Below are 25,357 nucleotides of genomic sequence, written 5' to 3' on the forward strand. Positions count from 1 at the left end.
GTTTTTTTCGTTATACTCCAAGAAATATTATCTAGCACTCACTCCACCCACACACAGCAGGAATCAAATGTTTCCTTAGCTACCTACGTCCCAAAAAGTGTCAGTATTTCTTCCAGGAAAGAGTTCATCCAAAATGAAAAACCAAGACATTAAATAAAAATATTTATTGAGTAAATCTCTCTAATAATATCGTTATACATTCGGATCTACAGATCTCATGAACGGAATGGAGCCCTCTTTGGATATAGTTTTATACAAATAGGTTTATTTTTTTATTATTTTTTACAATCTTGGGTAAGGCAAGACAATGTTTACATTAAAGGCACATTGATTATTGCAAAATCTTAAAACTAAATAGACTATAACTACGTGTTTTTAAGTGGACATAAGTTCATTTTCTTGTGACAATTTTAAAAGGCATTTTAAGTTGACCAGAAAATCCATATTATATTTCATCAGTGATTTTGACCATGCTAGGTGTCTTTCAGATTAAAATTAATTGTATATAAGACTACTTTTCCTACTTCACAAAACAAGGGTGTGAAGGGTACAACTTTTCACAATTAAACCTACAAAACGATTAAAACATGTAACCAGAATATGTACCTATAACTTTACAATAACTTATCAAATACAATTTAAGTAAAATATTGGCAAATAAGTAGCTAACTTATATAAAAGAGTTCCTTATAAACACCATAAACTAGATTTAAAAGTAAATCTATGATCTAAAACAAGTATTTTTCCAATCTCGGTGGTCCAAATTAATAATAACCGTTATAAATAAGTTTCTTATTGTGACCTATAGTAAATAATAATTTTATAATCAGTCACCATGACTATCTACTACGAACATTATATTGTATAAAAAAATGGGATTGTATAATATTTTTTCTAAGAACGCTTTCAAATTAGCGGAAAAATTTGCTCAGTTTTTCCAGCGTTTTTACAGCGCGAAAAAATTAAGCGAGTCAGCTATTTTGAAAGCATTCCACGTCAATGAGCAATCTAATGGGGGATTTACAAAAACATCAATTCATACAAATCCATAGAACATTTTATCAACATGATATCTTATATGTACTTACATTTAAGCATTACAATAAACAATATGTATGCAAGTAATATTGCAGCTGCCATTATGATTTTAGACTAGCTTCTGCCAGCGGTTTGACCCGCGTCCCATGGGAACTATTTCGCGGTTTTCTCAGTAAATGGGCTAAGATTTTTTCACATCGGACCATCAGTTTTTGAGATTAGTGTGTTCAAGCAAACGAACAAACTTATCCTCAGCCTTATAATATTAAGTATATGTAGATTCTTCTGTACTCCAAAATTCAAAAAACCTGCCTAGATTTCTGTATGACTGCCTTAATTAATAGCTAAGTTTTACTTAGAACCTAACTTACATTATGTAAGTAAATATATACAGTTTAAGAGATTCACAACGGGTTTCTTAGGAAGATATCATATGAGCTTGAGTTTAGAGTGTATATTTATGAGAGGTTTATTCATAAAAATACAAAATTATACTTATGAATACCTATAAAAACATACAACTGGGATCTCGCATTTATAAAGTCGAGTATATGATTTTAACAAAGTAGCAAAACTAATAGAGCCATTTGGTCGTCAACAAGTATAGGTCGGAAAACATCCATTGGTAAGCAAACAGCCTTAAATTAGCCATTTTTTAAGAGAATTATACCATATTTTGAATAAATGAAAAAATACAAAATTAGCCACGGCTAATATATTTTTTCAATACTAAATAGGATAAAGAAACAACATTCAACTATAGATTGCTAAAAATATATCCTATCTTAGTTAGAAAAGGTAAATACAGATTGAGCAAGGACGTAACATTAGCTGCCGGTTTCAACATACATAAACGATTGAATTACTTAATATTATCACTTAATAACTACTGTAGATATTCTTTTATTAAAGCTATATTTTTCTTAAATTGTTTAGCATTCTTGCTATGGGTTTAACCTTCGCAAATTCTTGCTTCCTTTTTGCTTATAAGTAAATTCCTTCTTATTTATATTTTTTATCAAATCCCTAAGATGGAAGATAGAGGATTCAAATAGTTATACCTGCTTGATAAGTAGAATAAAGTGACTTACCTCGAGATTTTAATAACAACTAACCGTTATCAAGGTTAGATTTTATGATTTTTGTGAAGATGTGTTCAAATATGTATTATTTATTTAGAACACACATATATTGATATTCAGCTTTTTGAGATTACCATATAAATCAGAGATTATGAAAACAGACGACAATTATGTTCGCAAAAGACCGAGTTATGGATTGACGGCAAACGGTACCTTTTCCACTTTCATGCGAGAACTTACCTCAATTACTATGAGATATTCTATGTTTTTCATTGATTATTATACGTGGATGTTCTCAGTGTGCCAGTGAGTCAGTGGTACTGCGCGTCGGTCAGTCTGATGTCAGTGGTGGCGTCCGTCAGGCAGCACGGTGAGGGTCACGGCAGTGCCGGAGTGCTTGATGAGCGCCACCACCTCAGGATGCGGCAGGTTGCGGATGGAGACGTGGTTGATGCCCACTATTGTGTCTCCCACGTGAAGAAGGCCACATCGAGCTGCTGGCGAGTTCGGGATCAGTTGTCCTGGAAAGTGGGGTATTGGTTATAGAAATTGACTTGTTAGGCGTTTGTAACTGCTGAACATGAAACACACAAATGAAATAAGCTCGAGCAAAGCAAGCAAGTCAGACACATTCATTGGTGACTTTGAAGACACTCTTCTGCAAGACCCTAATTATTGCCATATTTTTGAACGTAATTTGAGTAAACTGGCAGCCACGATTACCCTATATTGAAAGATGTTCTTATTAAGCGTGGAAAGAGATATTTTTCTAACTTCTCTAAATACTCGTCTATTTCCGGAACTAGAGTTTGGAGAATTTCATTTTATTTCATCACAGAATGGCGATATTAGATACATCAAACCTCTAAAAATAACCATAAATCTTACCAATAGTACTGGTAGCCTTGTTAGCGGAGGAGATGACGACAAATCCGAAGCCTTCTCCTTCATTCCTGGTGACTGTCACGTCATAAGGGACAGATGCCCATCCGCCGGTCGTCTGGTCGTATTGAACGCCGTACCTAAAATTTGAAGGGTAAAAAATGAGCTTTGAGAATCTCGTGGAAATACACTTGGCTACCTATTACTATGCTAAATTTATCGAGGAAGGCTATAGGCTACTTTTTATCCGGGTTCGTACAGAGGTTCCCACGGGATGCGGGTGAAACCGCTGGCAGAAGCTAGCTTCATATAACATGGCTTATCCTTTTTAACTTCGAGCAAGCGCTATGATTAATACTTCTGTGTTGTTTCTGTCTTAGAAGAAGTAACATTGGTTTTTTCGTCTTTTTAGATCGTTACAGTGAGTCAGTCTCTCCATCAATCTTTTTAAGAGTATTGGGTTGCCCCGGTAACTGGGTTGCTCAGGACTCAGCATTAGACTGGAACCCACCCTCAACATAGACAAAAGGCTAGTCAGATGATATTGGAGTATTAAATAAAATGTTATCTACACTCACATCGGCACATGCGCGGCGGGCGGGTACATGGGCGCGGGGTGCAGGATGTTGTACGACACCGGCGGCATGTTGTGATGCATCGCAGGATCCGCGCTGTTCATAACATTATATTAATATTTATTTATTGATTCAATCTGGGTTCACATGGGTATTTATTATGTACTAAAACCTTCCTTATAAATCTCTCTAATTCTAGGTAAACCCCTTTAAAATCCGTAGCGTAGTTATAAAGATATATGAAAGCTTGAAAATGAAGATAGAATTAAACGAAGTAATAGAAATGGATTTTTATAAGCACATTTTAAGCAGGCAAGGCAATACGTAGGTAAACAGGAAAGTTATGAAATTGTTGATTTTACGTTTCAAATGCATACCTAAATTAATTCCTTTGAGTTATACAGGTACTGGCGAGATAGATCATAATAAAATAGCATGGACAATTCGTTTGGGACACTACCATGTTAAAATCCTATCGTGAGTTTTGTCAGAATTTTACTACAGGAGTTCTGCTTGTTGGCCAAGGTATACAACATGTAACGTAATTAACGTGCACCCTCAAACACCCTAATTTGAATATTATGTTATAATCATAATACATACACTGAATTTTTAATTTAACATGTATATGCATTGTTATTTACTAAATTAGTTATACCAATTCTTGGAGAACTTTTTGGTCGTACTACTACGCACGCAAATATCCGCTCGACTCGACACAACATAACGAAACTACGGAAAAGCCGACAATACACGAAGTCTTATTACTTTGAGTTACGGTCTATTTGAATTTGTTTTGACTGTACAGGGTTAATATGACAATAATTTCCGTAGTTTTAATTATTTTTGTGATAAAAAATTACCTATATTAAAAATGATATAAATCGATTCAGTAAACGATTCTGAACAAACTAATTTCAGGATGTGCGTTAATTAAGTTACATGTTGTATATGGTGCATATAATGTATTTTATGATGATGTTAGGTAAAGGGTTATATGTTAACCTTTTACCTCAATCGGCGTCTTGCACGAGATTTTAGCCAGATTTTGTATTCTGACCTCCTTATATTCCAAAGTTAGCGTGGAAGCAAATTGTTTATAGAGTACTTGTGTGCTATATACATTCTTATGACACTGTTTCATTAAAGACTATGTAAGCATAGAAAATAAATAGCTGGTGTAAAATGTATTTATTTACCAAACTAGATTATCAGTACCTTTTTAGCGAAACTTTTTATGTTGCTGTGTGTAACAGTGATAACACTACCTGTGTGTTTATAAATTTTGCTAACATGTGATTACATGTGATTAAGCATAGAGGTAACAAATTGGAATTATATTATAAATATATACATTAGTAGTGTATTTAAAAGACTTGTAACCAAGTTAAGACCTTATTACAATTTATATTATAGTATTTATCATCATTTTCTTTCTTTTCTTTTGTATGTACTTTCTAAGTATGTCTTAGACACCATTGACTGTGTTTCGGATGGCACGTTAAACTGTAGGTCCCGGCTGTCATTGAACATCCTTGGCAGTCGTTACGGGTAGTCAGAAGCCAGTAAGTCTGACACCAGTCTAACCAAGGGGTATCGGGTTGCCCGGGTAACTGGGTTGAGGAGGTCAGATAGGCAGTCGCTTCTTATAAAGCACTGGTACTCAGCTGAATCCGGTTAGACTGGAAGCCGACCCCAACATGATTGGGAAAAGGCTCGGAGGATGATGATGTGATTATATGTTTCTTTACAATAAAGCTTGAATCAATGTTACTGTACAAGTAATAAGTGTTCTTTTATTAATTGATGTAGTAATAAATACTTACGTTAATAATGGTTGATGTGGATGTGGCGCCACCATCGTAGGCAGTCCGAGAGGCTGAATATCTGCCCGATTGTGTCTCACCCCTAATGTTACCTGTGTAAATAATAAGTAAGAGTTATAATGATTTTTAAGCACATATGTTTCTGAATGTTGGTTCACCTGTAATTGGCTTAACTACGTAGGCCAACCTACTTGTCATCCTTTTATTTTGTTAATTTATACACAGAAGCTTTTGGTGTTCTTTTACTAATAAATATTTTTTGAGTATTATAGCTATACTCACGTGTCCCCTAGAAGCGGCCTGGCAGACGTACGACACGGCGCGGGTGTGCGTGGCGCCGCCCAGCGGGATGCCGTCCACCGACGTCAGCAGGTCGCCCGGCCGCAGCAGCCCGTCCGCCGGACCGCCTGCAAAATATTTATACCATTTAAAATCGCATACATAAGTGGATAAGACTTTACATAAGAATGAGTTATTTGGCCAAAATGTTAATATAACTAATTTCGTCACTACATCTACCCTACATAGGTTTACCGATCACGTCATTGATCACACTTAGTAATTTTGTCCTCCGTGAATCAGACTCGTGTGATGTCGTCAATCGTAAACTGTGATAGCAGCTACCAATTGATATAAGCAGCATGTAAATACGGATGCAATGGATAGCGGGCATTTTAAAAGACAATAGTAGGTTGTTTAACATTTTTGTAAGTCAAAGTAATTTCTTTTTATTTCAAACTAGCCGTTTTCCCGCGGTTTCACCCGCGTCCCGTGGTAACTACTGCCCGTACCGGGATAAAATATAGCCTATGTTACTCGTGGATAATGTAGCTTTCGAATGGTGAAAGAATTTTTAAAAACTGTCCAGTAGTTTTTGAGCCTATTCATTACAACCAAACAAACAAAGTTTTCCTCTTTATAATATTATATAGTATAGATAGGCCTATGAAACCTCCTTCGGTTGATAGCATACCTGGTACAACATATCCAACAGCGACTCTGCTGCCGTCTTCAGTGCCGCCGACTATGCGGAAGCCGAAGCCGGCGGCTCCTCGAGCTAGTCGCACTAACACGTCGGCTTCCGGGTCTTGGCCACCAGCACCACCCGCTTCCACCTGAGGAAGCAAGAGATGGTTGGAATATATATTTATTAAATAACTTTTGCACATTGTACAGATGACAGCACATCAACCTACATCAATCTAGTCCTCAATAGATTTTCAATCTTATAACAATACATAGTTGAAGATTAATGTTCAATTGGTAAACTTTGACAGAGTAAGTTAACGGGGAAGTTAACCCGCTGGCATTTGTGCAGTGGTGGATTAAATGCCTTAGGCGTTTTGTACCGGTATGTTAAGAGTAATAAAAAAAATCAGCATGAATTTCTAACTTACCGAGGAAATGGGGGTCAATATATAAATTTGGTAACTTACTTGTGGATAGTTAGCAACATACAGCGTGTTGGGTTGCGTTTCATTTTCATAACATGATGGCGACTGTCGCGAAACTGGGGAGTGCATGTGACGGGACGGTGACGATTCACGTAACCTGGAACGAAGTATACTCAAGTATGAATAGTACTGTAATTTTTAATTCAACAATTATGAAAATATTCAAATTACTCAAATAACTAATACTCAAAGAATTAATAACTACATGTATATCGATACAAAATGGTGTACAAAAGACAAGACCGAGAAACACAAATAAAGCAGAAAATATTGAAGAGCAAAAAGCTACAAAATATCCTATTATTTCTTCATATTTGCACCAAAAAGTAATCGATCACCATATGTGATGCGTTCACGCTAAATTGAACTTTTTCTTGTGAAAAAATGTGTTATTTAAAGTGCCATAGATAAAGGCATGTTACCTGAGAGGCGAGGACTTGATCCTGCTGTTAGAAGAGTTGTTGGAAGGCGACTGGCTCTGCAGCCGCGTGGATGGCGAGTTCGACAGCAGCCGGTCTGTTGCACTCGTGTTGGAAGGTGAGTGACTGCGTAGCCGACCTGGAGTGAATAAAAGTTTGATGTCATCATCATCATCATCGTCATCATCAGCCTATAGCAGTCCACAGCTGGACATAGGCCTCTCCAAGTTTGATGTATTGCTATGCTATTTGCTTAATACATAAGTTGATAATTATTACAATTGCGCTGGACAATTTCTTCGGTCCAATTGGGTTCGAGAACGCTAATAAATGGCAATTATGTTCCAAGCAGTTCGAATACGTGACTCGTATTCAACGTTTGCAAAAAGAATTTCATACTACCTGCAATTATTTAACAATGATTTATCTGATAGTGTACTGTGTTCAAGTTATTTATCGATATTAATTATTACCTTTTTTATATCTATTACACATTGAAATAAACAGATAATAATAATTAATGGTTCTTACCAGTAGAATTAGATGGTGAATGTGGTCTTATCCTGCTGGTGGAAGGAGACTGTCGAGTGAGGCCACCCATAGCCGCCGTCGTTGGTGAATGTAGCATGCCATCTTCTGGGAAACCTGGATTACAGAATACAGATTTATAGACTAGTCAAACGGTATAATGATAGAACTTTAGGTTGTTCATGAGTTATCAAAATTTTAATTTTCAGGCATGCAAATAATAAAGTGGCAATAGAAATATATCATCTGATTTTAGTTTTCTAACTTTTACTGGTTACAAACTGGCAGACGGTTAGCGAAGTCTCTGTGGGGGCCTGTTTTACCTTTTTGGGTGTAGAGTCATAAAATATATCACCCAGCTAGCGCAATGATATATGAGTTTTTTATTCTTTTAACGAAAAAAGCTTTGTATACAAACCTCCATTATCACTGCTATCAGCCACACTAGCGTTCCCCCTCCAATAAGCAGCATTCATGTCAACATGCACAGTGGGGGTAGGCACCTCCCCCCAATTCCCATTGCCCCACCTCTCGTTATTCTCCCACCTATTCCCATTAGCACTCTCATCCCACTTCTGTCCATTCTCCACCCACTTTTGCCCATTCTCCTCCCATTTCTGCCCATTCTCCTGCCACTTCTGTCCGTTTTCGACCCACTTTTGACCGTTCTCGTCCCATTTCTGTCCGTTCTGTTCCCATTTCTGTCCGTTCTCGTCCCATTTTTGCCCGTTTTCGTCCCACTTTTGTGCGTTTTCCGCCCAGTTTCGTATATTGGAGTTGTCGACCCACGTCTCTCGTTCTTGCCACTGGTTGTCTGGTTGTGGTTCTGTCCAGGGGGTGACGACGGGGAGGGTGAGACGTCCCCCGGGAGTGCTACTCCGACGGCGCCGGTCTATTAGGCTTTCTCGTTCGCGGTTTTTGTGTTCGGGAACTGCGTATGTTGCTTCTGTTAACAAAAAGGTTATGGATTTGAATACGTTACTTATTTGAAGTAGACCAAGTAATTATGTAAAGCTTAATCTAAGGGTCACTTTCAATATAACAACCTTAATAATTCTCATTCACAATCCGATGAGTTAGAATCTGCATACATGAGCATGTATATGTGTTGAAGAATTAAATAGGCTACTTTTACGGTCCTTATAAATGGCAGCAAAGGTATTAAAGGTAGGTACTTATTTATTACACGACTTACCTGAGTTCATGCCATTGAGTCGATCTCTCAACGAGTCTTGTGTGTGTAGATTTGGTGAGCGTAGTTGTTCTGCAGTCGGAGTCTTACTTCTGATGAGATTGTTGTTTGATGCAGCTGCAATAAACAATTATATTTTAAGGTATTTGATAGATTACATAGAAACGATTCATAAAAAATTCTCGCAATGCTAAATAAGAGTAATAGTATTTTATAGTTATTTTATATCACAAATTCATTCTGATATCTTGATTGATGTTCTGATGGCTGGATTTTGATAAAACTTTGCAGCAATATAGCTTATATCAGATCAATTATTTCCTTCGGGAAGTGAGCAAAACCGTTCGCTAGAGATATTTTTATTAAATAAACATGTAATACTCACTAGAAACAGGTTGTACTCTTGTAGCCGACCGACTTCTAGGCGCTCTAGCGGCGGCGTTGTTACGTCGCCAGACTCGCAACGTTGTCTCATGCATCGCTGGACAGTCTTTTAGTACCTAAGAACAATTCAAACAATATTTTATTAAGAAAATAGAAGATTTGTTATATACAATATAGTTATTGACAACCGCTGCTCGACAATTGCTCTTGTTACCACTGATATAATTACTTACGTAAACACTGAACTATTTACAAATCAGAGTAAAAATTGCTACTGAAATAAGTTATGTCATTATTAACTAGACAATTTAACCACACTATATTGACTATTTACAAAAAATTCAATAAGAAAGTACTCGTAAAAAAGAACGTTCTACAAACAATCGGCTTGATTATCTGTCCTGCTGACATTCTAACCTGGGCAAGCCGCCTCATCCTTTCATTTAGTAAATGTTTAGTAACATATTGTTAGTCACCACTTTACCTGTACAACATGTTGGTGAGGCGCGTGACGGACCTCAGTTTCTCCAATTTGTAGCAATAAGTCCCCTTCTCGTAGACCCGCGCATCTGCTGCGATCTAATACCTGAACAAATATTCATTATTTATTAAATTATTGGTATGTACGTTTATTGATAGGTATTATATTGTGGTATGACTTGCGCAAGACGGCTGGCAGGAGCTGGATGCGAGCAGCCGAAAATCGATCTCAGTGGCGTGCACTTGGAGAGGCCTATGTCCAGCAGTGGACTGCGATAGGCTGATGATGATGATGATGATGATGATTATATTGTGCTATTGTAAATAAAAATCCGCACCACCTTGCACCATCTCCAATACTAAAGAAACAATATTTGATTTGATCTTTTTTCGGGATATAGAATTATCTCATTTAAACGGTTCAATAATTTTAGACTCAAAGCGCGCCAGACCAAAAAAATCTAATATAAAGGCAAACCTAATTACTTGTTTTTTTTTAAACATCGCTATTACAAAATATCTCTTACAAAAAATATTGCCTTTCTATTTTTTAGTTTTAACTTTTTTTGTGATAAATAACTATTATTTCTCTATATTTTGTGTACCTACCTTTTTAACTTTCTGTCCATGCACACTATCAGCGATGGTGAACCCAAAGCCGGCGGCACCGCGGCGTAGAGTTAGCACTAGTTCCCGACCCGGTTCGTTCGAAGTGCTGTTGTCTGCTCGAGATTGATGTTCTGTAAACAGAGAAATTGTTATTAAAATACATGTATTTGCGCAAACAAGAACAATATACCACTCTAAATACCAATACGACTATTCGAGGCGGAGTCTCATCACTGACATTCAGGGTGGTTGTAATTGAAGGGCAATTCTGTCTTTTATTTAAATTACCTCTAATTGCATCTTGAAGAAAGTAAAAGAAACCTGATACTAAAGCAGATACCTTTTGAAAACACGTTTCATAATAGACTTACCCCCTTACTTATAAAATCTCTAATCACCTTCTAAGCAACATTTTAACAACAACAACATTTTAGCAACATTTTAGTGATTAAATGTTAGTTAAGACATGCTTAAGCAACGTTTATAAGTAAGAAATTTCTTAAACAGCCCTTAAGTATTACTTATATTTAATTCACGTTTATAAGTAAGGCTGTTAGTGATTGTCAATTTCAATAAGACAGCATTAAGTTTATTTATGTTTAGCTGTAAAATTAAGTGATTAGACACAAACTGCCCCCCCCATGACTGTACATAGTATGTGTAAGCTCACATCGCAACGCGCCGGGGTTATTTATAAAAATACGATTCAAGTCAATAGAAGATGGTGTTATGTTTATCATACAAATGCATTGAAAAAAATTAAGCAAAACATCTAGTTTTGACTTAACAGAACTGGTTTAGATAATTGGATCACATTTATTCAAATAACCAGTTTGATTCGATTTATTTGATATTTTAATGTGATTTACATAATTAAAATGTTAAGGAAAGTTATAAGCTGTTATTATTAAATATTCATAGATGACAAGGCTAATAACTATGTACTATATATTTTTTTTTTTGTAAAAGATGAGTTTTATCTTTGTTTTGATTCGTTTCTGAGAGAATATAAGAAATACGTGTTTGATATTTTTCGCTTATCTAGAAGACACGTTATTTACTTTTGTTGTGTTAACATCCATACCACGTGGATAAACATTAGAACTAATGAAATATTAGTGGAAATAAATACACCCATTTTTATATTACTAAGGCGAACATAAGCATACATATACTTTAAATAAAAAAATATAAAAAACTTACCACTAGCCAAAGACAGTACATGATCCAAGGACGGACATCTTGGCAGCTCCTGATTATCATCATTTATGGTCAGTTCGTCCAGATCAAAGGATCTGGACATCATCCTCCTCTGTCCAGGACTGTGGGGGGTGGGTCCACTGTCCACTTTGTCCCGACCTTGGGACGGAGGCTCGTGGTTCGGAGAATCCAGGTTGAACCTAGAATTGTAGGCTGATCTGAGTAGGGCTCTAGATTGTTCTTGGTACTAAGGAATTGGTTTCTTAAAAATATTGGTAAATAGAAACGAATATTTTTAGAAAAGAAGTCGTGGTGGCCTAGTGGGCAAAGAACCGACCTCTCGAGTAGGAGGGCGCGAGTTCGATTCCAGGTCAGGCAAGTACCAATGCAACTTTTCTAAGTTTGTATGTACTTTCTAAGTATATCTTAGACACCAATGACTGTGTTTCGGATGGCACGTTAAACTGTAGGTCCCGGCTGGCATTGAACATCCTTGGCAGTCGTTACGGGTAGTCAGAAGCCAGTAAGTCTGACACCAGTCTAACCAAGGGGTATCGGGTTGCCCGGGTAACTGGGTTGAGGAGGTCAGATAGGCAGTCGCTTCTTGTAAAGCACTGGTGCTCAGCTGAATCCGGTTAGACTGGAAGCCGACCCCAACATAGTTTGGGAAAAAAGGCTCGGAGGATGATTTTTAGAATATTTTAAGTGCTTGTGGAATATTCGTGTATGTGCTATTCATCCTCCGAGCTTCTGACTACCCGTAACGACTGCCAAGGATGTTCAATGACAGCCGAGACCTACAGTTTAACATGCCATCCGAAACACAGTCAATGGTGTCTAAGATATACTAAGAAAGTACATACAATCTTAGAAAAGTTGCATTGGTACTTGCCTGACCTAGGATCGAACCCGCGCTCTCATACTTGAGAGGTTGGTCCTTTACCCAGTAGGCCACCACGACTTGTATCGTGTATGTGCCATTGTAATCGTTTTTAATTCGAATTTTGATAAGCCTCCAATGCGGAATGTGTTATTCTTTATAGTGCATTTGTTTTGATAGAGAGATAATAAGGACACAATAGGTAGAATTTAATTGTTTGTTAGTTCGTGTATGGGATTCCATGTTTGTAACAGACTGACACTGATACTGATCTTTTCGCACTGGCGGATTTAACGCTCGGCTTTTAACGTCATTTTTGTACCGTTAGTCAAATTGATCGTCACCGCCTTACACCCGTACCTACAAACTGGACGATGTCACTCGGTTTTTCTGCTCGGGAAATCCGCCAATGTGAAAAGACTGTGAATTTCATTCTAGTATTGAAACGAAGTAATTAGACCAAATAAAAATTTCAGTCAACTAGCGTATAAAACGCCGCACCTGGAGAGTCCAGTTTTGGCATGATAGCGCGACAGACACAGTTACTGTCGCATTTGAAATATTAGTAATTTAGTAAGAATTATTAATACTAATGATATTCACCTGGTCCTCAAAGCCCTGGTGAGCTGCTGCATGGCCACAGCGTCGGAAGTAGCGGGAGTGGTCGCGTCTACTGCTAGCGTGCTCAGAACTCGAGTGTTTGGGTCTTCCGAGTCGAATGATAGTGGATAACCTGGGAATAACCAAATAGTTAACAAGTATAGAGTAGTAGTTCACGATCGAAGAGGTAGTAAGGTAGTATTTCCTTCTCACAGTCTTCTTCTTTCGATTTTTTCCACTGGACTGAGATGGATGCGATTCTATGACACAGTTTTGTAGGGTGATTGTATACAGTTTTTCTATACCAACTCTGACCCTATTCAACCTCTTCTTCCTGGCCTTAGTCTCTTCTAACAGCCAACACCTCACAAGTAACTTTATTTCTTATATAGACTTTCACAAAATCCATCCATCTTATATATCATTTCATTGGTCTTTATGCTCATTATCATTATTCAACTTATTTAACTATGCAAAAGTCTAACTTACCTCTAACAAGGTGCAGCGTGACGTCAGTGCCAGGGGTGATGGACTGGAAGATCTGAGCGACATGCGCGTGGGATAACCCTCGCACGCCGCGGTTGCCCACTCCCACCACTACATCACCGGGACGAAGCGCTCCTGAAAGGGTTAAGTGATTATTATTATCCGCCTTATGACGATGATAAACTAAAGGTGTAGACTAGGGCATGCAATACCGGTTTACCGGTTTCGGTTTTACCGGTAAAACCGCCCATTTTCGCGATTTTTAATTTACCGGTAAAAATATTATATAACCGGTAATTTACCGGTTTTTACGTTTTTGTGATAATATATAGCAATTGTTTATTTAACGTCAAATCTTCATTATGTAACCTGAACATAACGTAATATTGCATACATTATATATTGTAAGAAAGTTAAAGTTGCTGTTTTTAGGAAAGTCAACTTATGTGGCTCCTTAACTATCTCTAGGTTAGATACAAATCTTCATTCTCATCTTAATTTATAATATCTAAACAAATATTCATTCGGTTATTCTGAATTTCCTCATAGATGTCTGCTCCTATTAGGTAAAAATATAGCTTATGCTTATTTTACCTACTCTATGACCTTATTGAGAAAGGGCTTTTACTTCACTACCATGCGGACAGCTCTGAGGACACGGTGGAGCACACAGTCCAGGTGTGCACTGCCTGGGAAGGGTACCGCCGTGTCGTCGTTGAGCCAATAGGCAGCGGCAACCTCTCGCGTCCGGCCCTGGTTCAAGCCATGGTCCGGAGCGAGAGGGAATGGGAAGCCGTCGCCTCCTTCTGCGAAGCAGTCATGCTCGAGAAGGAGACTGTGGAGCGCCTGCGAGTTCGCACCTCTCATCCCAGCCGCTGTAGGGGACCAGGAAGACACCACGGGCGCCGAGTGTCGAGAGACGTCTCCCGGTCACCGTAGGCGTCGGTCTGTGGACGGTGAGTTTGGGTGGCTCATCGTTCCGACGTCTGCATAGACAACTGACCCGTGTCGGTGGCCCGAGTTGTTCCACGCGCAGGGCCAAGGCCTGCCGGAGCTGCGGGATTGTTCTAAAGAGTTACCGCAACCCTGGTCCATAAAATGGCTACGATCTACCATAAAAAAGGGCTTGCAAGTAAATGAAAAAAAAAAAAAAATGATTTTTTTTCATGGTAATTCTTAGCGTTTATCCCGTCTTGTGACGGGGTCCGCTTTCTGTATCTTCTTCTTCCACTTCAATCTATCCAAGACATCTTCCTCTTCGAGTTCGTAGATTTTCATGTCATTCATTACGACCCTCAACCACCACCGTTTCGGCCTGCCTCTGCGCCTTTGACCGGGTATATCGAGATTGAGTACACAACATTGGCGATGTATTCAGGTGGTCTCCTTTTTATATGGCCGAACCATCGCAGCCGTTTCTCTTGCATTTTGTCGACGACATCGCGTACGGATGGTACTGCCATGTTTTTTTGTTACGGCCTACGTCACAAAAAATGTTTACCACCTTATACCTTGAATTTTTATTTGCATGCCCTAGTGTAGGCGGATGACCTGATAAAATCAGGTTTGATCAAACTATATCTATGTTCTGCAGAAGAAATTCTAAGCTGATGATGATTGTGGCCTTACAAGCACAACGAAACAATAGTTATCAATATGATCCTGTCTGTTATCGTCAAAAGGATTAATGTTACACCTAAAAAAAAGAATGAAATAACCATATATTTTCATCAGTTTTAACTTAGATTAATTATACTCCGTGGTTATTAAGAGGAAAATAGTTTTACAGTATCTATAGATAAAATATTGTAACTTACCATCGATCCAGGCGGGACTGTGTGGCACTATGCTACGTATTTGAAGGTAGCCTTCTGTCTCCGGTATACCCTCAGCGCCTATTAACGTGAAGCCTAGACCCTAGAAAGAAAAATAAAGATTTTTCAGGCATCGTTCAGACCAAACGTATTGTCGGCCGCTGACTGTGAGCGCGCGTTACGCAGTTTATTGCTTTTCCATATATATTGAAATTGTCGTTCACACCGAACCGACTATACGCTATTACGTCGCCTGTTGTCGCTGACTCTCAGTGGCCGATTATTTAACTACGCGACTATCCACGGCGGACGCGGATTGGCTACGCGGACGCAGTTGCCGAATAGCGCTGCTACGCCGCGCCCGCACCGACGCGCGCCTTGGCCGCAATACACTCGAGAAACAAACTTCAATGAGGACAGACGTGACACGTGACACCTCGCGATGTTCGACACCGAAAAGTTTATTGCAGAAGTACATTCTAGAGAATGTATTTGGAATGCGAATTTAGTGATAGAAACTTACGAAGATGCGCTTGGGAAGACATAGCATCTGTTATGTATGAAGATTGGGGGGTTCAAATACTGAGCTCTTTTATGTGTAGAATAGTCAGCCGCTCAGCGTACGCATCTAGTGTGAACCTACACGAGCTTATTCTTTTGTTCACACATGTAGCGCATCGTACGCTATTTGAAATTATAAATTTGACCATGGCATACACTGGGCAAAAGTTAACCCGTTTCAAGATAATCGAATTTCAAGATCAGTCGTCTAGGTACACGTACAAATTTTATCCCATGGTCAAATTTGTCCGTATTGACCTATACTGTCACCTCATGAAAGGATGCGGTCTACTTACCAGTAACCCTGTATACTTAAATATTGACAACTGCTGTAATCTTATATTATTTTAGATGTTCCAGTTTAAGAGAGAAGCCTATGGTCTAAACAACGGAAGTTAATTTGTCTACATAAAATTAGAAATCATGAGTATAACTCATTTCAGTCACAACAGTAATAAATTAAAACATGAAACTGTACATTTAGAAACAGTAGCAGTATTTAAGTCATTCGTCACGGTGACGGAGCAAGGATAAACAGGGTCAACCACGGTTCAGCGCCCAGGACGGAAACACGGGGACTCTTTGCAAGAAAGTCCTGACGAATATAATGCTGTTTTATTTAGACTTTGCAGTAGTTTTAAGAACTAATTTTATGGCGTTATTACAACCACGTTACAATGAGGGTTGAGTACATCTGGAGGACAGTCAATTTAGACCAGGTTGACGAGTCCTGGCTTCCCTCAATGCATGAGAATATATAGTGAGTGATGGATTCTAGAATAACCATAGGGGTGTAAGTATAGGAAAATGCTATGAAAGACCTACATAGGCAGGCGTCCTTTTTGTTGCAAAGACTCGCTTATTGGTAAATGGTCAGTTTCGTCTATGATATTATAATACATATATTATTACTGACTCTGGCTGATCCAAATCGGAAATTCCAAATTATCAAACATTAATCGAAGCCAGTTGAAACGACATCAAAATAAGACACTCGCAACTATATCCTGGTACATAAAAATACCTCACATATGATTCACAAACTTACCGCAAAATTCAGTATTATAGGTATTTAACTCACCTGTGTGCCTTTAGTGAGCGTGAGTGTGAATCTCTCGCCGCGAAGCTCCCCAGTGGGCGTTGGCCCGTTAGACTGGCTGTTACCACTGTGTTCCGATGATAATTTCTCCGCTGAAATTAAGTTTACTATTTACATTTTAATTTCATAAACTCTCTAAATAAATTATGATATTAATACTGTTGCCAGCGGCAGATTCAGTTCCCGTAACCATGTAAAAATTAGCCTATTAGTAGTAGTAGTCTAGATTTCTAGACTATCTTCCGACTAAAATTCATTTAAATCTGTTCAGTAGTTTTGATTGAAAGCGCGACAAGGTGAACGCAAAAATGCGTTCGACACTGCGGGCAGATGTTAGTTATTTAATAAGGGTTTCTCATTATGACAAAGGATTTTTACCAAGATGCTCGCTATTACATTTGTATAGTTAGCATGCTCACATTGGGCACCTATAAAAAAAATTGCCTGTTTTGTCATCCGTACATTTAATTTCGACTCATTTTGACCGAGTTTTGCACCAATCTTCTACTGCAGTTTCTCTTAACATTTAGATTCATGTAAATAAGCATGAATATTAATCAAAGATGCACGCTCAATTGAGCCCGTATTTTAAAGCTTTTACTTGTCAACACCATATAAAGATAGTTTGACGCAAATGTGGTTAGGAATTCACGCATATTGTGTTCATTTAATTGTCTTTATAAACAGTATATTTTGTTGAATGGAAGACTATGGGAAAGTATGCTGTTTAGATAAATAATCGATAATAGGATATCTTTGCATACCACTTATCCTTTTAACACGCATAACTATATCGTAAGATTTTAAGGTTTTTTATGTCTTGAAGAGGTTTTTTTGGTCTTCTAGATTCTAGATTATGAAACGAAGTTATTTAGTTTGTTACGGGGATCTTTAAACACAGTGATTCCTAATTGTCTACGAGAAGAAATACAAAAGCTGTGGTCTATAAAAAATGAAGAGGTTTTGGACATAAACATCTAGAGTGAATTGCTGGTTTAGTCACCTAACAAGCCTAATGTTAGTTTTCTCAAATCCGCCTGACGGACTCTGGCGTGGAATTCTTGAATCTAGAATTATAAACTCATATGTATAAGAGAACATAGTAGCCACGGAAGCCCAACGTTGCATATCACATGTTCATGATTGAGGGCAAAGTTTCTCTTACAGAGTCAAAAATAGCCAATGTTTACAGCGCTTACATAATCTGAGAACATATATATATAATTGAGGCGTTTTGTTGAAAGTTAGCAGTTATGATGGGTAAATCATTCATTAGAATAATTAACATTTGTTATGCAGAATTGTGTTTAGAAAATAGTTTTTTTTTGCAGTAAGAGTAGCACATTGCAGACTAAATAGTCGGCCGATAGTTGACCCGATGGTTGTCAACATAAAAAAAAACACTTAAGGTAGAATTCCGTGGATAGCGGCTACGACAGCCGCGCGCGGCTTACGACAGTCGTCGGCCGCGCGCGACAATAGTCAACATATGAAAATGTATGGCACCGCTGCCGAGGTCCGCGACAGTCGCGCGCGGCCGACGATTTTCGTGAGCCGCGCGCGGCCGTATGCATCTCAACATGGTCTAGCGCTTAATAACATCTATAGAATTTTAGTAAAACCAGAATTGAATTGTTTTTTATTTAGTCGGCAAAACTTCCTTTTGTTTTCATTACAATACAAATGCTTTTGAATCAGTATTTGGTGTATCCTTCATCATTTCTACTTTTTAAAGATAGGGTAGATTGGTAATCTATTTCCATAATACAGCCACAGCAACACGTCATCCTCTTCTTCTTCAAGGATATCAATTAGCACTTCGACTAGCTAGAGGGAACGGACGAACAAAATCTACTAATTTCAACACAATGCCGCGCGCGGCTCACGAAATTCGTCGGCCGCGCGCGACTGTCGCGAGCCTCGGCAGCGGTGCCATACATTTTCATAGGTTGACTATTGTCGCGCGCGGCCGACGACTGTCGTAAGCCGCGCGCGGCTGCGTCAGCCGCGACCCACGGAATTCTACCTTTATACAAAATCAAGATTTTGGCTTGAAAAAAATTGGAAGCCTTAAACTCGAAGACTACATCTACAACCGAGTATTATTAAGGCGTCTTAATTAAGCTTAGGCTTAACTCCTCGGCTGTAGTTAGTAATCAGCATTGTACTTAGCCCTTGGTTCAGTCTATTACTTGACAGCCTATTTACGGCCTATTTTGCAAACATGTCTTAATTAAAAAAACTACTTCATTCCCTTAACTCATCTAAAATTTTAGCACAGTTTCTAACATGCGTGCGATTAGTTTCGGAAATCACTAATATCTACGGCCAAGGACTACAAAACCGTTTAGATAATCGCCCTCCCATTACGTTCACGCGACTGAACATCAAAGGATTTTCGGTTATTTGTTCGTTCATCCTTTACACACGAGAAAACTATTATGGGAGACGCTTTAGTAACTTACTGCCGATTAGTAAGTACACATAATTGAACCTCGTCTCATATCGCAGATTTCTGGAGTAATTTTAAGATGACGATCGATGGTTAGTAAACTGTTTATTTCCAGATGAGTCTGAAAAGCATTCTCTCAGATCTGATTTTGGGCCCAGCTGCGAAATTTCAGCAGATATTAGACCAGTAAACAGGCTATATACAGTATGTTTACTTCCCGCGGTGGAAAGAAATAATACGGAATGGGCCAGAGGTCAAATAGCCGACCACTTAAATTGAAATCACAGAAAACTACACAGTTTCTAATTGTGTATCCCGTCGTTCCCCTAGTAAAGTGATTGTCTCTCTTACTTTATAGAAATTACAGGTTTTTTTTTAAGTTAATTCTCAGTCATTTTGGTCCTATCAAATGGGTTGCTTTCATGGTTAAAGAAATCAGAAAGTAAATGTTCCTAATACTTAGAGGGACGAAGCCGGTGGGTCAAAAAGAAATCTTTTTTCTGTGTTCTTCCCAAAAATTGGGATATGGCCAGTGAAATAGTAACGCATCGAAACGATGTTAGTCAGTATCAGAAAAAATCTTCTCACAAACAAACCATACACATAGCAATAGATGTCCTCACTTATGTAGGTTTCAGTTGATCCAATAAAGTAAATGTACTACACATAAGCACAGTAACAGTGTTACAAAACAAGTTCTGGCTGAATTACTTCCAGTCAAGTGTAACATAGCATAATATATAATTGAGTTATTACTTCCTGAATTTTACATGGACACTGAGACTTATGTAAAAGATTTATTAATACTGTCTTTGGCCTTACAACTTGCTAGGTTAGTTTAATCCTTCATAGGCAGACATTCTTTGAACGCTATGGATTTAGTATAGTATCCAAGTGCCTAAGTTTCTGTAGATTGGACTCAATTTCAGGAGACAAAATTAAGGCATAAGTTATACTTTTTTACTCTATAGTCAGGGTTTTGTTAAAAGAACCATGCACATACAGAATTGTTGCAGAAGATAAATTGGTGTCTATATTAAAAGTTAATTAAAGATATAAAACCACAGATAAAGAAGATAAAGTATAAAAATAGGTAACAGAGACTATTTGTAATTAAATTCACGCTTAGTTCATTTCACAGACTTACTTAGGTATTTAGTACCAAGATAGTTTTTTTAAGACCTAGTTTTCAAAATACAAACTAACCTCTCAATCTCCTTGCTTGCAGCACTGGGTTTTCATACTGTGTTCTTCTATTAATATGGTCGACATAATAAGATCCATATCTTTCATCAGTTACTCGTTCCCAGCCAAAGGGTAGTTCATCTTCTCCACACTCTCCGAGAGAGTGTTTTCTGACCCTCGCTAGTCTTGGATCCAACCAGTGAGAAGTTCCTGTGTTGTGGCTGTAACAAATAAACATCTAATTAGTTATTTAAAATTTTTGATATTATGTACTTCATGTAAAAAGTTTTATAAAATGTAGGCTATGCTTTTCCCTACTAAATCAAAGTCAGCTTCCTGTATAACTGGATGCAGCAGAGTATCGGTGTTTGGAATGTCCATCTGATCAACTCAACACCGCTACTCAGGAAACCAAACACCACATGGAGATTGATTTTAGGACCCATGTTAAAAATGACCTTCCACTATGCCGCAGTGTCCATGAATGCAGGTTTTATTATAAAAACTCTGTTAACAAAAAAGTGTCTAGTGTTTTTATTTATATTTACAACAGCTGCTGTTATGAAGGTGACCTAAGTTAATAATAGTCTATGACATAGGTAAATATAACTCCTTTCTTATGTTTATTTTTATAATTATTAATCAATAGACATTTACAATGAAGAAATACAGTACTGGTATTTCTTGATAAAATATGTTACTGGAATTTCTCCATAAAATACCATACTGGTATTTCTTTATAAAAGGTATGAAAAAGGCAGTAAATATGTCTATTGAATAATGCAGACTATATATGAGAACTATTAAATTACAAAACAAGAGATATTAAATTAGCTTAGTAACGGGTGGATAGTAAAAACAATTAATGTAGTCAACTTGTGATTTAAGCATTAAGTATTGCTTCAACTAGGCTGACTATTAGACTGTTAAAATTCCTAGCTAACAGCAAATAGTGCATTTATTTGTTGCTAACAAGGAATTCTGAAAGTTGTAATTAATGCTTCGCATTAAGTGTGTCAGTAAATAAGTAGTAAACAGACAATTATTTAAAACTAGCTGTTTCCCGCAGTTTCACTCGCATAAAAAATATTTCTCAATCCTAGATAAAATATAGGTATCATCCAGCGTCTTGATAGTTGAAAATTTCTTCAAATCGGTTTTGGAGTCTTTACCGACTATCAAATATGTCTTCTTTATAATATTATTAGTATAGTGAAGACATTAGGCTGAAAATCAGCACTTTTTGAAGGTCAAATTTACAAAGGCCAGCCCCAAAAACCCCTCAAAATGCCCAAAACTCCCTTCACCACTAGATACCAATAGTTAGAAATACAGATTTCTGAGATTTCATAGTGATATAAAGTATTTTGATTTTTAATTACGATTGGTCATAAAGTCTAAAGACAAAAAGTTCTAAATAAAGCATGACTAATCCTAATTAAAATTCTTTTTTTAGAACAGTCTATTATAAGAAGAGGTAAAACGTTTATTATAGTTCGGCCATTCAGAGAATGCGTTCCTGACACGTCGCGATTGAACTGACGACGTAACTACATTCATTGATTATTGATATAATAATGTTGTTTTAATGCTCCTCAATTGTTAAAACGGTAAACAACCAGCAAAAATATTTTTATCGTAACTGCAACGCCATTGCAAAGTTACGTCGTCAGTTCAATCGCGACGTGTCAGGAACGCATTCTCTGAATGGCCGAACTATAGCTTAGATATTGTATTTTAAATAAGGTCCCATAACCTTTTAGTTTATGAAATCGAATAACTTTTTTAATAATAATTAAAGTCAACATGGACTGTTTACTAAGATATCTTACTAAGATATCTACCCTACCACTATCGAATCTCTCCATGGCTTTAAGGTTGGCTGTAAGAGAACCCAATTCTGGGTTAAGCTCGCCATTGTACATAAACTGTCTGTATTCTTTTTATGTATTTATTGTTAAGTGTGCAATAAAGAATAAGAATATCTTACAGCCAGTTTCTTCATCAAAAGTTAAAGCCAAAGTAAAAGTCAAAGTAATGTCTAAAGTAAAAGTAACGGTCAAATTCAATTTTTCTATTAGTTTTGCTGTCACTTTAGCCTTGAAAAAATGTATTTGACCGTTACTTTTACTTTAGACATTACTTTAACTTTAACTTTTGATGAAGAAACTGGCCGTTAGTGTTTGTAAATATCTATAATTTTAACCATTAATGTGATTTTATGACAAAGTAAACTTTGAATTTAAGTTTGGGGTTTATAATTACTGAATTTTTGCTACTCACTCAATAAAGTACACCTCTCCTGAGGGTGTGAAAGCTTTCTCCCACATTGGAGGCAGTGGTCCCAGGTTATATTCATCCTCATCCTCCCTTTTAAGCACAGCTTCACCAGGTCTGACACCAACTACAGAACCACCCACTGTCCCTGCAGTTCCAGAGCTATGGGTTGAGATCCCTGCTGAGGACAGCCTGTCCGAGTCCACAGAACTCTGAGCCATGGCAAATTTTTATTTTAAAACACTATATTCAACACATTTTACACACAACACCACTAAAATTCACTCATGTTCGCGCCAAACTAAACAGAACTTTATAATTCTTAAAATTTTCAAATAAAGAACACTTTTTGTTTCCCTTATCTTCATAGATAATTATCCGTTTTTTCTTTCATTCTCTCCGCAATTTACTCATCGATATGGCATTCCATAAAAACAAAACAATACAGGAATGCCAGTGACCACGTATGAGTCATTTTGGGACTGACTCCTCACTGACTTGTCGATTCGTGTACTTTTTTACCTGCGCCATAGAACACGTAACAAATAACTGGATTTCAATTAGCCTTCCGTCAGACCTTGTTAGCAATCGCGATGCACTCGGCTCAATGTAATGATATGTGCTGCAGGTGCATCGTAACGTACGTTAACGATGACAATATCATACCACATTTCTCACATTCACTAGGCAGTCGTAACGGTACATGATCACAAAATGTATTTTATGACATGTAAATATGATAAGTTCACTTTCCCACAAACAGGTAAAATGAATCTCTATCTTTTTGAAAGTGGGTGCAACAAGTGTAGGCACACATCTACAGATGTTTGTTTATAGCCACAGCCAGTACCTACTTAATTAAAGGTTGTTCCACTCTTTATTGAATTAATGACCGTACCAACGAAGATTTAATTAACACTCCAGGTTATCACAAGTTTTATATTGCCTCTAAATTCATTTATAGTCGCAATGTCACATAAAAACTAGATTATTTAACGAAAAAAATGAAAAACGAACTCATTCCACTAAATTGAATACATTTACACAAACATAGACAACAACTACAACAGTCACACAACTAGATTGTCTAGAGATGCACCTGCATCGTTACATCGATTTAACGGATTTGTAAATTAACTTCTATCCTGATTATTGTGTCTAAAAAGATAACTCAAAATTATTTTGTAAGCCTCCAATGCCTCATCATATAAAAACGGTCAATTAGTATCACAAAAATTTGCTTATTCTGCTGAGTTTATAAATACATTTCTACATTTTTTGAATAAATAAAATAACTGGAATCGATATAATATTATTCCATAGCAACTCATCACCTCCTCTTCACTCATAACGTTCCGTAACGCGCAGGTGTACAATTTTAACGGTGACCCAAATAAATAATTTTTTTATCAAATGAATTGATTTTAAATAATTTTAATGATAAATAAATATGCATTTAAATTGATGTTGCATTAGAACTCATTAGAATTGCTAGATATTACCTGTAAACTAGCAATATTTTACAACGCATATCTATTCTATCTATTCTATTTTTGTATATGGCAATCCGTGTCGATGTCAACTTCGACGATTCTGCCAATGACAAGTGAAATGAGAAGCAAGAAGTGCTTACAATTAAAAAAATAAATAAAAAAAAAAATATATATATTGATTTAAGATGGTGCTGTGGCCGATCTTGTGTAACTTAATGTGTTAGTAGGACGACACTGAAACAAACAGAAATACATTTACATATATAAAAACAACAACAAAATGTTAGTAACACATAACATAAAATATATACCACAACCATACAAACTGTGGCCTAAATATAGGCCACAGTTTATAATTTAATATTGTTTTGATTAATAAACATCAACAGCATCTGGAGCAGTTCTGGACAGGAGTGGGATAGGAGGGAACGGAAATTAGTCGGGAGAGGGATTTTAAGTTTTTGGAGACGACCATATAAATCAAAGGATGAGTTGATAGGACAGTCAAAAAATATATGGTCCAGGGTACCTTCATCCAGACCACACTCGCAGAGGGATGAATCCTGCACCCGAATTTTGCGCAGAAAGACCGGTGTACAGCAGTGACCTAACCGTATTCTGCACAGGACTGAGATTACGCGTTTAGGGTATTTTTTGAAATTGGAAAACCACGGTTTTGGTTTTACAACCGGTTGAATGGCGAAATAAGAGCTACCCTTCTTTTTGCCTGAGATGTTCCACCATTCCTGCCACGAGGTCTCAAGACTCAATTTGGGGAGGTTTAGCAGGTCATGCCCTTGAAGGGAGAAGTGTGCAAGGTCAGCGGACTCAGATGAACACG

At 37.4% G+C, this 25,357-nt stretch overlaps 1 protein-coding gene across 3 annotated transcripts; it reads right to left on the minus strand.

The window, feature by feature from the left end:
• Positions 1-149: 149 nt before the first annotated feature.
• LOC124642747 (membrane-associated guanylate kinase, WW and PDZ domain-containing protein 1) lies at positions 150-24,128 on the minus strand. 3 transcript variants are annotated; one of them, XM_047181378.1, is made up of 21 exons: positions 23,030-24,128; positions 20,768-20,967; positions 17,092-17,201; positions 15,453-15,552; positions 13,639-13,770; positions 13,153-13,282; positions 11,673-11,869; positions 10,470-10,600; positions 9,865-9,966; positions 9,382-9,496; positions 9,000-9,113; positions 8,223-8,750; positions 7,808-7,921; positions 7,280-7,415; positions 6,840-6,954; positions 6,377-6,518; positions 5,686-5,810; positions 5,404-5,495; positions 3,581-3,673; positions 3,009-3,142; positions 150-2,641 (listed from the first exon to the last, which is right to left on the minus strand). In XM_047181378.1, the coding sequence occupies exons 1-21, from the start codon at positions 23,242-23,244 to the stop codon at positions 2,463-2,465; spliced, it is 3,204 nt and encodes a 1,067-aa protein (XP_047037334.1). In that variant the 5' UTR covers positions 23,245-24,128; the 3' UTR covers positions 150-2,462. The 3 variants fall into 3 exon arrangements, with proteins under 3 accessions (XP_047037334.1, XP_047037333.1, XP_047037335.1); XM_047181377.1 differs by having other exon boundaries at positions 11,673-11,887; XM_047181379.1 differs by lacking the exon at positions 23,030-24,128 and adding an exon at positions 21,065-21,911 and having other exon boundaries at positions 11,673-11,887.
• Between the last annotated feature and the right edge of the window lie 1,229 nt (positions 24,129-25,357).

Source organism: Helicoverpa zea, chromosome 25 (genome assembly GCF_022581195.2).
Source record: "Helicoverpa zea isolate HzStark_Cry1AcR chromosome 25, ilHelZeax1.1, whole genome shotgun sequence".
NCBI lineage: Eukaryota > Metazoa > Arthropoda > Insecta > Lepidoptera > Noctuidae > Helicoverpa > Helicoverpa zea.